Raw genomic sequence first — 14,630 nt, 5'->3', positions numbered from 1 at the left:
AGTAGTAGTAGTAGTAGTAGTAGTAGTAGTAGTAGTAGTAGTAGTAGTAGTAGTAGTAGTAGTAGTAGTAGTAGTAGTAGTAGTATTGGTAGTGGTTTATTCAACATTTTGAAATTATCCTTATAGTCATCGTCAGGAATACTTAAGTATCTCAGTACTCAGTATCCGTTATTCCTATAGGACTATCGGACTCTACTTTTCATTCAGAGTGCTAGATTTTATATCAAATCAACAAACAATTTAATCGTTGTCCGAGATTAGTCACAGCTACAGTCATTAAGCGAGGTTGGTTTCTATTTACAGCGATATTTCACTTTTTTTTACATGAGAGTGAGAAGTTTAGGAATCATTTGCTTCATAAACGCCTGAAACGTGTTGAAATCTCCCTTGCATTCGGGTGTTTCTAAACGGAATACAACGAGCACGCTACACGGGTCAATATTATAACTGATTTCCACTATAAACTGCATACACTGTCGTAATTCACATTCACCGCTTTCACGGATTAATTTCGTGATTTTTGCCTCTAGCGACAGCGGATCGTATTGTTTACGATTGATGCGTCTCGCCGAATTTTTACGATCTTGCCAAATTCTATGCGACAAACGACACTGAAGCGCCATCTGCGCGTCTTTGCGCGCCGTCCATTGAGATTCCTCGGCGGGCGTTAGATCGTCGAACTCGGGTTCCATCAACTCCGCGTAAGGAATGATCTCGCCATCTTCGTACGGACCGGCCGATGAGTTGTGAGGAGCTTCTGATATTTCCTGCGCTGCCGTCGTTTCGGAAGAACTCGCGCTACCAGAACAGTCTGCTGCGTCATCAATTTTCGCTTTTTTCGCTATTTGCGCATCTGAATCATCAGCTACCCGTTTGGTAGCTCCCGCAGCTGTTTTACGCGCCGCTGCGGTGCCACTAGATGTTTTATCGGTAACCGGATTATCGATTTTGATGTCTATTTCGACGGGGATATCGGGCGATGTTTCACAACGCAACGTGCGACACTTTATCATGAACACTTTTTCGAGTAATAGTTTAATGGCGACCGTCGTGTACGACAACCAACCTTCGTTCAATTCCACTTCTTGCATCATCGCGATTTTCATGAAAAACTGCGGACACTTATCGGGCATCATCGCGATATTGAACGCGTGTTCGTTCGATTTACCGTGCGTCTGTTGAGGTTTGTGTACCTCGGTGAGGGGTTCGCTCTCGACGAATAGAAGTCGCAGACCCCACAGTTTGTCACCATTCACGACCGGTTTCTGGAATTCGGCGCTGAGACAGTCTTTATGCGCGGTCGTGCAGTGATGATAGACGAGGTTCCTCATTCGATCGTTCACGTTTTGAGCCGTGTTGTGATCGAGAGCGAACGGATCCTGAATATTGATCGGTCCGACCTACAAATAATAATTATAAACAACAGTCACTAAACGCAAATATTCAGTGATTATCAGAAAATATGATGGAATATTTCTAATTTGATAGCTGAAAGTATAAACAAAACTCAGGACCCAAACATGACCAAATGGTCTTAAGTTTTTTAAGTATAATTTTCAGTTGTTAGATCGGCTATAGAACTAAAATGAGTTTAGACTTGTCTTTAGCTTTTAGATTGGTTGTAGAATTGTTCTATAACCAACTTGTCTTCAGGACCTAGTTCCACAGTTGTGAGTTAGGATTAACTCTGAGTTAAAATTAGTTAATTTTCAATTTGTTAACTCTTGAGTTAAATCGTAACACAGAACTGTGGAACTGGGTCCTGGTTGTTAACTTTGCTAAAGAACTAAACCTTTGACCAGTCTTAATCGTTGGATTGGTAATCAAACCAAAATGAGCTTAGACTGGTCATATATCTAAGCTTCAATCGTTCTATTACCCTTAGATTCTGTACAATTCGATGTAGATTCTATTCACAGAAATGAATCTATTTCGAATCATATATTCCCACTGACAGAAAATGAAATGAATAACAAATACTTACTTTGAAATTCTGAGCGGCTCGTGACGGCAGTTGATGTGGTATTTTACTGACTGGAATCATTAATCCATCTCGTGGACAAATAAGGAAATTATGAAAATCAAACTCACTGTAGAACTTGAAAAAACCGATCAATAATTCCTCTACAAAACAAAAAAAAAATAGATCAGTTATTTTCGAACAAGAAATTCGCAACAGGATAGGATACTGCCAATGCAATTGGGACAATCAAGGATTCCACTTATGGCAAGCGAGGCTTGTTGGTAGTTACTTGGTCTTCCATGTCCATTTTCTCACATATGTTAGTTAAAAATTGAATTAACTTTTCTTATTTCTCTTAATGAAAACTGTACCTATCATTCAGTGGGAAGAAAAATGAATTTGATATATATTTGGTCCTGTGATAATGCATGGATTCGGTAGTCTTAAAATTCAGTTCGAAGTTTATCGATAATGAACTGATTTTGACAGAAGACTGAGTGCTCGTCGCGCCATCTAGTGGCAATAGCTGGTGTTTCGGAATGTTAAACGCTGGTATAGCTAGTTTGGGATACCAAATGTGAATAGTAAGCTCTTCAGAGACTGAGACCTGGATAGTTAACCGACAGCTTTCTTACCTAATGACATAGTATTTCCTGATGGCAGTATATTGTCTACATTCGAAGTAAACGAACAATCCCAACCGTCAATTTCTAGAATGTCATCATCTAAAAATATCACCGATTCATTCGTTTGAGTAAAAATAGCACTGAATTGAAGAATAACACATAAACCGAAACATTTAACTGGATGTTTTACAATGCAGTCAAACACGAAAGTCTACAATCTTCGGATATTGGGGACAATGTTTTTGATATGTCGATTTCCCTGATGTTCAAATTATATTCTCCACCAATAACTTTTCGAAAAGACATCGAGAGGTTGATTCGGACAGGACCTCAAGGCGCACGTGCTGCCTTCACAATTTTCATTGTGCCCTTTTGAAGATATAATGGCAAAATTTTCCAAGGCACTTTTCCACCCATAACTAATAAGACAGCAGTATGCAGCGTAAGATTTAGCTATATTCTTCTTATTACGTCCCCTAAATGCCTAGAAAATGCACTGAAATTTCAAATTTTCCAGACCCGATAAGTGTCCGCAGTTTTTCATGAAAATCGCGATGATGCAAGAAGTGGAATTGAACGAAGGTTGGTTGTCGTACACGACCTTGTTTTGGCTACGTGGATACTTAACTTCCCTTTATCAGTATGTATGCCCTTTTCATTTCTTTTTGCTTCTCTCAAAGGCTGCCCTTGGATCCGTCCCTGACTTACATTTAGTTGAATCAGACATAATTTGTGCTCAGACATTCTAGTCAACCGTAAACAAAGGCCACAATAAACTCTGCAGGCGGTTCTATTAAGTTGCCGGTTGACTCCATAGTTAAACTTTAAAAATTTGAAATTGAGTTTGCATACCTTCTGCATAATCTCTCAAAAACTTCACCGTAGGAAGAACTTGAGCGTCTTGTAGATAAAACACGAGCATTAACGTAAGAGCGTAATTGGTCAGTTTCCAGCCAGCGTTCATATTGCCGAGAAGATTCTGACGCCGAGCCCAGTAACGAATAGCGAACGCTAACTGTTTAAAACGCGCATCTAGAACGCAGTATAACTTGATCAATTGACTATTCTTCACGGCTAACCTGGAAAAAAAAATACGATGTTTAACACAGTGAGTTTTCTATGTTATAAACACAAAACTCCCTGAATCTGTGTCAGGTGCATGAAAAAATTTCTTTCCAAGACACACGACGAAAAAGGCTCCTTTTAGTTAGAGATTTCAATAACTAGACTTGATCCTAATAATCATCTTCACGAATACAGACGATGACTATAAGAATTTAGTCGAAACAAGGAAAACATTTCGGATTCATTTTCTTTCTGACTGTGATATTTTTTCTAAATTATCGTTACAACACCGATTCAAAGCGCTTCATCAATGATTACTGATCATCAGTAATAAGGCATAATCTACTGCACAACTACAAACTTGAAAATTTCTAACTGCCTATTTCTCAAAATTGAAGATATTTCAAAGGAGTTTTGGGCATTTTGCTCCATAATGAAATGAGTTACAAGCACCTTTGAAAACATATTCCATCTAGCGGGGGTTTTTAAGGAATCAAGGAGTCATAGGGACTCATAGTAGACAAAAACCCGGCAGGTTCTATGAGCCATTTTCAAAAACTGTTTTTGAAAATGGCTCATAGAATTGAGTTGAAACGTTAAGCTACCAGATAGTTTTTCTTTTTATTGTGGGTTTTTGTCTACTATTGATATTGGACAGCCACTTGTCTATGGAAACCAATAGGGACTCATGACTAACCTGCTTTTAAATGATAGATCGATTCTCTGCGAAGTCGGTTGATGAACGAATCTGACAATAGGACAGCGAACGCTCGGTATCGTCAATACGTCGGTGATTCCTTTACCAACGGTCACTAGTATTTTACTGATCAATCTCGCTTGATCGATACGTGAAATATTTGCCAGCTCTTCGCGAGTCATATAACCTCGTTTCATATCTCGAAACGCCGGAATGTGTTTCATATACGGGAAGTTTATCGGGATTTGAGCTGCCTGAAAAATAACAGTTAAAACCGCAACTCAGAATTATCCGTTTTCAACTACAAACCCATTATCAATTCTAGTGTCTATGAACTGTGAGATGCTCTGCCATCTGTTTGTTTCATTACAAGTTATCTCATTATAGTTCCAGTTCAGCCATCATTGTCACTAAGAGATATCTCGCAGCTGATCCCTCTTATTCACTGTTTGATATTTGTGCTCTGGGAATAAAAAAGCTGCTTCTGATTGTGAACTACTTCATTCTCAATTAAGTCTACATCTGAAAGGTTGCTCAAACCTTTTACTCGAGAACTTTACATTTTTGACTGAATTATTGTGGGATAACTCCCGTAAATTTTTAGAACGTTTACGGTACCTCTTCAATGCGTACGGCTTTATAGAGTTTCAGATCGAGGAATACGTCCATGTCGCATCCGACGAAACCGAGACCGGTCGCCGTGGAACCGTACGAGACAACCTGACAACCGGGAAAATACTGAACGAACAATCCCTGTAACATATCGACAACAATCTGTCGTAGTTCTAAATTATCAGCCGGTAACGCCAACTCCGACACCAGTATTCCGAACTGATCGTTCACCTACAAAATACATAATCAATCCGTTTCATAAAAATTTTGATGATAATTTGAATCTCGATTTGATGCGGAATTGATAATTTCCTGCAGCAAATTTTAAATCAAAAAATGTTGTAGGTTTCAAAAGAGTCCCTGTATGTAATCTATGATAGTATTGCTGTGGGTCAGATTCGCCCAAATTCAAGCCCCGTTTTTTACCGATTAATAAATGCACTATTTGCTTATACGGTTGCTTCACTGTTGGAACCATCTACCTACTGGGGGCCTAAAAACTGATTATAACCTATATAGACGCTGAGATACCTGCAATACTTGTGCACTAAACAACTGGGCTAAGATGCCAAGCTGTCCATCCCTTTATTTAACTGTAACAGTTAAAACAGGGTCTGATTCAGGTTCCTGGTATACAAGGGGTCATACCATATGGAAAAAAACCTACACTATCCGCGTTAATCAATCTACTGTTCAACGTTGTATCTTCAATCTGCGGTTTTTGTTTCGCTTCCGAATGTGAAGGGTTTTTCGTCAGACCGAGTCGATCTACGTGCGACGATGTCGATTTTTTCGGCATGAGCACCAGCTGATGATTGCCGATGTAATGTCGTTTCTGCTGCAGAGCCGTGCACGCTGATCCGAGATTCTTATACTGAACTAGAGCAAAATTCTGAAAATAGAAAAAAAACCTGGGTCCATTTCCACAGTTCCGAGTTAAGATTCAACTCTAAAGTTAATAGAACGATAACCACACTCAAACACGGTGAACGGATAACAAGATAAAAACCGACTATCTATAGATTAAAAGAATTTAAAAACAAGAATTTATTTATTCAATCTAAAATATATAGAATACACGACGTTACATACACCTGACGATGATCTCTAGGGTGAGATCAAAACGTCGTGTATTCTATGTTTTAGATTGAATAAATAAATTCTTGTTTTTTAAATTCTTTTAATCCGTAGATAGTGGGTTTTTATCTTATTTCTAAAGTTAACTCATTGAAAATGAACTAAGTTTAACTCAGAGTTAACTCTAACTCACAACTGTGGAACTGGGTCCTGATGATTACAGTTTAAAAGTCAGTTTATGCCGGTAAAGATCAATTGACTCTGTACCCGTCAATCCTTCACCCTGGACCCTTTAGCTTGGAACCTGTACCCCGCTCGACTCGTACCCCCTGAAACCATTGCGTATATTTTACCTGATTCGTTGCCTCGACGACGATTTCTTCGATTGTTCCGAATTTCTCGAAATAACGCTCCAGAATGATATCGGCGTTGTGACCTTTCGGGAAACCCCTGACGTACACGGAACGTTCTGCTGTTTGTATCGAACGTTCGACATTTTTCTGATGTTTCTTTCCACGAATATGAGTCTCCATAATCGCTTCTGATTAAAAAAAAAAGACAAAAGATGATTATGAGGATTTTTGTAGAGTAGACCGAAGTCTTTATTATTACGGTGTACACCGTGATATGCTATAAGGTGTAATGAAGTAATTTTGATTTTGAATGAATTGAATTTGAGACTCTGTCCACGCGAGCGGTCATACTATTAACACCATCAGGACCTGTCAGGAACCGTCAGACCCTGTCAGGAACTCACGGGTTATACTAATAACACCATCAGGAAATGAATTAGGCCTACAATATTTTAGGCCTATTGTACAATCAACACTACTGAACACTACTGCGCAAATTCGACTCAGTAATTGGGCAAAAAACCTGTGGAAATTCATTTGCCTTGAGAACAAATTTTTTCAAGACGCCAGATTTTCCGAGTTGGCAGAAAGTTCAAGAAGAATCTAAAAATCTACTCGATCAAAACCGTTTTTCGCAACTATAGCAATGAATCGAATGGTTAGACAAGGTGTCTGACGGTTCCTGACGGTGTTTAGTACGACCCGAGTGACTCTACCGTGTGAGATTGAGTTTTATCGAATAGGCCTATAGAATGATCATTTTAAGTATAGAATAAATAAAGACCCACAATCTGACCTACCAGAGTTAACAGTTATGTTACACAAATCACAGTAAAAATCCATGATTTCAGATTCCGTACTGGCGGGATATATTATTAGGTAGGAATCAGTTCCGCATTTCCGGGTTACCGAGAGGTGCTGCCCTCGGTTGCTCTAAATATCGACCAAAACCGTCTAAGAGTCTATTGCTGACCAAAAGTAGGATAACACATATCAAAGATGAAATTCCTCATACGACGTACGAGTTACGATTTACGAGTTACGTTTTACGAATTACATTTCCTTCAATACATTGCGACTTACGATTTACGACTTACGTTATACGACTTACGAATTACACGTTTCAGTCCCGGAGTTATTTTAGATATATCATAGGCCAGTGTGTGGTAGTTTTCTGAAGGGCCTGTTGTTTTCTGTCATTCAATTGACTTGTCAAGGACCCCAGACCTAAGGATCCATGATCACGTACATTGGAGCCACTTTCCTTTGAACCATTAGTTTTAAATGACCCCAAGTCCGGGTGGAGTAAAGACATCCATAAGACACAAGAATCAGCTCTTGTTTGTAAATCTTTCGAAATCCAACTTATCTACCATCTCCGGCCACATAATCAATTATTATCTAGAGATATCATCAACACGATCTCTACTAGATATTGGTTAATGTCACTGTGTCACACTGCTTTCTCCTTCCTCTTCTACTCCCCCCCCCCCCATTACATAATTTGTATTCATCCTGAACTGTTCATATTTTGTGGTTTCTACGGTACCGGTACCCATGGTTGTTTTCATTTGTCACTTCTGTTAACATTTATTCTGGACACTGCTTTTGTTTATGTCCTGTCAGTTTATATGCTACGTAACTTCCGTTTTCTTGTCATTCCACCCGATGATGACCGTTAGTCAACAGTCGAAACGTTGTGGTTTGTTTTTAATAGATTATTTCGAATCGTGCGACTTTTTCCGTCAACAACTGTCAACGGGCCCGGTGTAATGTGCAAAGTTGTATTGGTTTTGCCATTGAATCATATAATCACTTCACCCAGCACTGGCAGTGGTTGTCTCCACCTGTGATCTCCGTCGCTCTTCGATCCTAGTGTAATCAACTGTGGTACATCAGACACTAAGGTTCTTGGTGAAATAATCACTTGGTAAATTTGACAATTCATGAGGTCAATATAACCGACACTTTGTTATATTTTATGAAATATGAACCTATCATGTCAACTTTTCAAATGACATTTAATTATCAAGAAAAAGCTCAACTATATTCGATTAGGGCCTTTATAGTGTTTTATGAACGATTGACATGAACACGTCGTTTTATCCCCACAACAATAATTATACCTAAATGACAGGTATTTATGTACTCGAGGAAGTGCAAAAAAAGTCTCCAATATAATATATAAAAACACAAATTCAAACTGGAAAGCTTATGATTAACTAAACATTCTTTGATTTAATTTTCATCAACTTTATTTTACAAGATAACTAGAGTTTTGCCACCTTTGCTCAGACATGATCAAATTGGTTATTTTCTCACATGTTACATTTAATACAAAGTATTTTGGAGGTATCCTCTTGTATGCAATCAACAAGATAAAATTGTTCACCTGTCAATTTGAATACAGCTGGCACCATCTACTTATTAACACTTCATATATCCTCATTTATCAGGAGACTGCTCCTCTATTTTCCATAAGGACCTTAATAAAAAAATAGTATTTTATGAACCACTGATCGAAAAGCACCACAGTGAAAAAGTTGTCCACTCTATGTAGGGATGAATGTGTCACAATCACACTGTTCATGTAGGACAGGTTGATTTTTGAGGGTCAAGTGATACTACATATATGCTTGCCCCACGGTCAAGTGGCATTTATTCCTTAGATCAAACCCGACAAACTATTATAAAGGTTTTTCTTGTGACAATTCAAGATAAATCGAGTATCTTTAAACAAATATGGTTTAACTGACAAAGCTACAGTAACATCTTAATTATATTATGCAACTTGATATAAATACAACTCTATATAAAGATCAGAAATTCTTCCGAGTCCAGATGAGGGACCACACAGATGTGGTTAAACCGATAATCAAAACAAAGCTAAGACAATTGACCGATTAGCATTGTATCCTAAAGCTATCAAGAAACTGCTGCTATTTTCGACAGGCCCTTAATTAAATCAGTATTTCATGAACCACTGAAAAGCACCAAAGTGAAATTGTTGCTTTAAAACCTAACAACTGAAAAGTTTCAACATGAATGATGAAAATGTACAACAAGATTTCCATACACCTTGACATTACAAACTAAGTATTCTGACGTTTTTTCTTCCAGCTTTGAAAAGATCAACGTAAAATCGGTAACTAATCAATTTACCAGATTTTAGACAGTATAACAATTAACAGTCACAGCAGTGATTGAGCGCGGCTAGTTGAAAGGACTTAGTACATCTACAATTCAGCAAATTCAATAGTTAATATTTGTACATCAACACTGGTCTAACTAAACATTATGTTCCTAAGTATGTGATATCTACACTGACAAATAGCCACAGTTGACTATGTTTAACTATGGTAAGTTGGAAGATTAAACTCACAATTCATGTTGAAAACATATCTCAGTTTAGGAGTTAACTCAACCGACCTACGAGTCAAAACTAGGCACTCAAAACGTCCATTTACCCCTAGTGACTAACTCAACTTGACTTATCTATCAACCATGGATCGAAGACCAATATCTTGAATTAATGGAGCTTAGCTTTTATTTGACTCTCACATTGCATAAACATTATCAAATAGTTTCCTCGAAAACACTATATCATCAATCAGACTGGTTTGAAAAAGGTGACAAGCAAAGAATCAATACTTTACTACAGAAGTCCGCTATTGTCTTCGCCGCTCCTGGATTTCAGTGTTAATAACATGCACTATTATCTATGCTGCTCCTAATAATATACACTATTGTCTTTGCTGCTTTTAAAACAGTGTTTATCCTGAATCAGTGTTTATGAGATAATCCATTAGCTTTGTCGCTTGAATCAGTGTTTATAAGATTCACTATTGTCTCTGCTGCACCTGATATTTAGTGTTTTATAGAAATCAACCGCCTATTGTAGAAGAATCCATCATTGAGTGATGAATCCGTTGCTGGTTCCTCAACTTTTCATCTGGGCTTCTGCAGTTTTCATCAGCAAATGGGTCGATCAGTATTCATCTACTTGTGAGTGTCTTCTTCAGGCCAATTTTTCCGAGATGTAGTTTGGCTGAAACAAAGTGACGACCGCAAAACATTTCAGACAGATTTATCATAATTTACATGTCATTTCAAATTACAAGCCACCCTGTTTTTCACAAAGTAAAATTCATTGACGTCAATTGCTGATTTAAACCCCAATAATTAATTGCAGTAGTAGGGACTAGTTCATCATTGTTTAAGACTAGTGAAGATAAAAGTTCAGCCATGTGACCGTTAAAAAGATTTTGATGATAGCCTTATGAAATGATATTCATATGAGGACTGGAATTTCTATATACAGGTAATTTCATGTAGGCCTATATCAACTTACCTTTAAAGATTGCTGGGTTCAGTTCTGGCCTTTTCTGTGCACCATTCCAGTTTGTAGATTTTGGACGAGTAGTTGATCTCAAGCTAGGCTCTTTCTTATAGTTAAAATTCAGCTGCAATGATTAAAAGAAGATATCCTGTAATGACAAAATATTTCATTTAGAATTTATCATAATAATTTCTATAAAAAATCAACTTACATTTCAAGTTTGCTGGGTTCAGTATCGGTTAGAACAATTGGTTGATGCGATTGGTTGATGCATTTGATTCAAGCTTGGATTGGTCAGTGGGCGGAGCTTATCTGTAGATATTTGATGAGTCATTGATTTAAAGCTGGGCAGTTTCATATAGATAGGATTTAGCTGAAATGAACAAAGATATCCTGTAATGAAAAAATATTTCATTTAGAATTTATCGAAATAATTTCATGTATATCAAGTTACCTTTGCTTGGTTATCGGCGATTATCCTATTAGTTTGTTAGTTAGTTGGCCTCATCTGTGCACTGTTCCAGTTGGTCGATTTTGGACGAGTAGTTGATCTCAAGCTGGGTTTTTTCTTATAGTTGAAATTTAGCTGCAATGATTAGAAGATATCCTGTAATGACAAAATATTTCATTTAGAATTAATCGAAATAATTTCATGTATATCAAGTTACCTTTTATGATTGCTTGGGTGTTTATCGGCGTGGATCATCTTAAGTTTGTTGGTTAATAAGTTGGATTCTAGTTGGCCTCATCTGTGCACTGTTCCAGTTGGTCAATTTTGGACGAGTAGTCGATCTCAAGCTGGGTTTTTTTCTTATAGTTGAAATTTAGCTGCAATGATTAAAAGAAGATATCCTGTAATGACAAAATATTTCATTTAGAATATATCATAATAATTTCCATAAATAATAAACCTAGAATAGCCTACTCGGTTATATTCGTAACACCGAACAAATTATAAGCGAACATACAATACCTAGTCGAATGAAATGCTCGCCATTTTGTTTTGGGTTCCACATTGGGTTTTCCCAATGGGCTTTCCCAATTACATCAGAAGTTCCCGGAATATCCAACAAACAGCCAATCACATTCAATGTAGCTCAGGTGATGAGGTCAACTCAGATAAATAGAAGCGAGAAAATTTAGAGGGTTTATAAAGTGAGAACCCGTAGGTCGAAAAGTACATCGAGATGAGTCGCACAAAAAACGGCAACACTTCCACGAAGGATTGAACTTTTATATATTTCAATTCAAAGTATGCAAATTCTCATATATGAAAACGTGCCATTACTTAGCGCTAAAAAGCAGGGTTTTTACGTGTTTTTCAAGAATAAGTCCCCTAAAAATAACTTGATCACTATGAAATTTTTGTGGGCTCGAGAACTCATCATAAGCCAAACCAAGACCAAAAATCAACACTATTGGTTCAACAGCCAATGTTTGTGCCTTGTTGACACACCGGTACTCTATTCATTTTCAATGAAACTGCTTCTCCAGACCATTTGCATAGGCAAACCTACGATTCCCCAAAAATCAACTTACATTTCAAGTTTGCTGGGTTCAGTATCGGTTAAAAGGTTCTAAGTTCGTATCAAATATCAAATTACCTTTTACGATGGCTGGGTTCATTATCGGAGGATCTCCTAAGTTGGTTGGTTGAGTTTCATCCAAATTGGTGCCTTCTGTGCACTGTTCTCTAATCGGCAGATCTTAGTTGATGAGCTCTCGTTCGACTTTTTGAGTTGGTGTCCCTTACGATCGTGACACACCTGCCAGGAGCGAAACAGGCGGGAAGCTATGTACAGATATAGTTGTGTGATCGTCGGTCGATTTTACATAATTTTTTTCAATAATTTTACAATATTTTGTCTTTTTTTTCATGCAGTCCAAAAGTTTACAAGGTTGGAGATAATTTTGTCTAATTTTTTTTTTTTCGAAATCGAAGTACAGATATAGTTGTGTGATTTTCGGTAGATTTTTACATCATTTTTTTCGGAATCGAAGTACTTCTTTGTCTTCTTGGGTTTCGTCGAAGCTGAAATTGAGAAAAAGAAAAACATTTTGTAGTCACACATTTCTTCATCATTAATCCTAATTTACATGGGTATCAACTTAACTTTCAAGATTGCCGAGTTCAGTATTTTTTTCGGCATCTTCTGTAGTCGCCTTCTAGCATCTTCTTCTTCAACTTCTCTGGAGTCCTGAAATGAAAAAAAAAGAGTAGAGCGATGAAAACCTGGTACGGAACAAAACTAATGTTCGAAAGCTTTTCAGCTCTCCGTCGCCGGTCACTTGCCGAGAACACCAGACAATGAGCCAGCCAGGAATATACTGCCCTCTACACGCCCTCACACAGAACACGAAAACCAGAATGACAACGCCTCACATTCCCCATCTAACTGCATGATGTACTGGGCGACGTCAGTAACTGACACACCTGTAAAATTGCTCGAAACACAAATAGCGCAGTACAACCAGCTTGACCGGGTTGAGATTCAGGATCTCAACTAGCACTCAAAAGCGTGACAAGAGACTTCATCCACTGACCGAGGTAGTCACAAGGACTCAATGAAACTAGCACTCACAAGCCGACAAGAGACTTCATCCACTGACCGAGGTTGTCACAAGGACACAATGAAAACTAGCACTCAAACTAGAAATCAAAGAGCGTGACAGTAGAATCATCCCTCAGCCGACTCAGAATACCAGAAACAAAGAGCGTGACAGTAGAATCATCCCTCATCCGGGCGGTCACAAGGACCAATGAATGCTAGTAGCGTGACAATCCAGTATAACCGCTCCATTTGTATCCCGCGCAATCCTGCAGATATGCCCATCATTAACATCACTCAGCACACTTTGTAGATAGGCGGGGGCAGTGAGGCCTCATCATCCTGGTTTTCGTGTTCCATATGAGGGCATGTAGAGGGCAGCCATTTCCTGATCGACTTTTTGTCTGTCATCCTCGACAAGTGACCGGCGATGGAGAGCTGGCGCTTTCGCACATTAGTTTTGTTCCAGCAAACATTTAAATTCGACAGAGAAATCGGCCCTGAAAAATAAAACGGATTAGACCCTGAAAAATAGAACGGATTAATTAACACGGAACAGTACAGGACAGTACGGAGACGAACAGTAACACATAAAACATAAAGACGTCGTTCCTCAGGAAGCAGGAACAGGAGCGCAGCGAAGATCGCAAGGATCATGATCGCCAGGAGAATCCACGGATGCATGTCTGCACAGTGTGAGAGAGCGGAGGTGAATGAGCTCGCCTATGCTTATACACCGTGGTCAGCCGGTGACGTATTACAATTGTGATCAATAGCGCGTGTTAATGATATCAACAAACTCTGAAAAACCGCAATTGTGTCTCTTTATTGTTGAATGGAGTTACCTTAGGCTCGACTGCCGCGTTGAACACGCGCCAGTAGCCAGCTGAACAATCGTGGAACTTAAGGCCATAAAAATAAATTGCTTGATTCCCAACAGCTACCCTCCTAATTTAGCCGCCGCCTGTTTTTTTCTTTCTTAAATTATAGAATAATTTATTGAAATCGAAGAAATAAAACGTTAACATTCATTGATGAAAACCTCTAACTTTATTTCTCATAAATGCATAGCTTCCCCGAAGACAGTGGTGACATACATAATTCCAAGTTCAAGGCTAAACAAAATGATACTTTGTTTCTTCGCAGCGGCCGGGTCATTTTGGTAAGAATAGAATAGAAATTAATTTCCCATTGGAATACTAGAATTATATAATCTCCAGGTCATCCAGGTTTTACACGTCGTGTATCCAGGATGGACTCTAAAACGTGGTTCGATCGACGCAAACATATATCTTCGTTTCGCTTGTAGTTAATACAGTCTGTATTTTACTCGTGGCTTGTGACGCAAT

At 38.3% G+C, this 14,630-nt stretch overlaps 1 protein-coding gene and 1 long non-coding RNA gene across 6 annotated transcripts; both read right to left on the bottom strand.

Annotated features, from left to right (window-relative positions):
* Positions 1 to 83: 83 nt before the first annotated feature.
* LOC141906943 (speckle targeted PIP5K1A-regulated poly(A) polymerase-like) lies at positions 84 to 7,778 on the bottom strand. Its single transcript, XM_074796443.1, has 9 exons — positions 7,194 to 7,778; positions 6,394 to 6,581; positions 5,631 to 5,855; positions 4,970 to 5,194; positions 4,352 to 4,605; positions 3,442 to 3,668; positions 2,599 to 2,688; positions 1,985 to 2,124; positions 84 to 1,400 (listed from the first exon to the last, which is right to left on the bottom strand). The coding sequence occupies exons 1-9, from the start codon at positions 7,234 to 7,236 to the stop codon at positions 321 to 323; spliced, it is 2,472 nt and encodes an 823-aa protein (XP_074652544.1). The 5' UTR covers positions 7,237 to 7,778; the 3' UTR covers positions 84 to 320.
* Positions 7,779 to 8,332: 554 nt separating this feature from the next.
* LOC141907353 (uncharacterized) lies at positions 8,333 to 14,178 on the bottom strand. 5 transcript variants are annotated; one of them, XR_012619474.1, is made up of 7 exons: positions 14,127 to 14,178; positions 12,337 to 12,930; positions 11,401 to 11,560; positions 11,187 to 11,318; positions 10,944 to 11,105; positions 10,745 to 10,856; positions 8,333 to 10,441 (listed from the first exon to the last, which is right to left on the bottom strand). It is a non-coding gene; the product is annotated as an uncharacterized LOC141907353 (long non-coding RNA). The 5 variants fall into 5 exon arrangements; XR_012619473.1 differs by having other exon boundaries at positions 14,005 to 14,140; XR_012619476.1 differs by lacking the exon at positions 14,127 to 14,178 and having other exon boundaries at positions 8,333 to 8,878; positions 10,045 to 10,441; positions 12,337 to 13,614.
* Between the last annotated feature and the right edge of the window lie 452 nt (positions 14,179 to 14,630).

Source organism: Tubulanus polymorphus, chromosome 6 (genome assembly GCF_964204645.1).
Source record: "Tubulanus polymorphus chromosome 6, tnTubPoly1.2, whole genome shotgun sequence".
NCBI lineage: Eukaryota > Metazoa > Nemertea > Palaeonemertea > Tubulaniformes > Tubulanidae > Tubulanus > Tubulanus polymorphus.
This window is presented reverse-complemented; position numbering and strand designations above follow the sequence as displayed.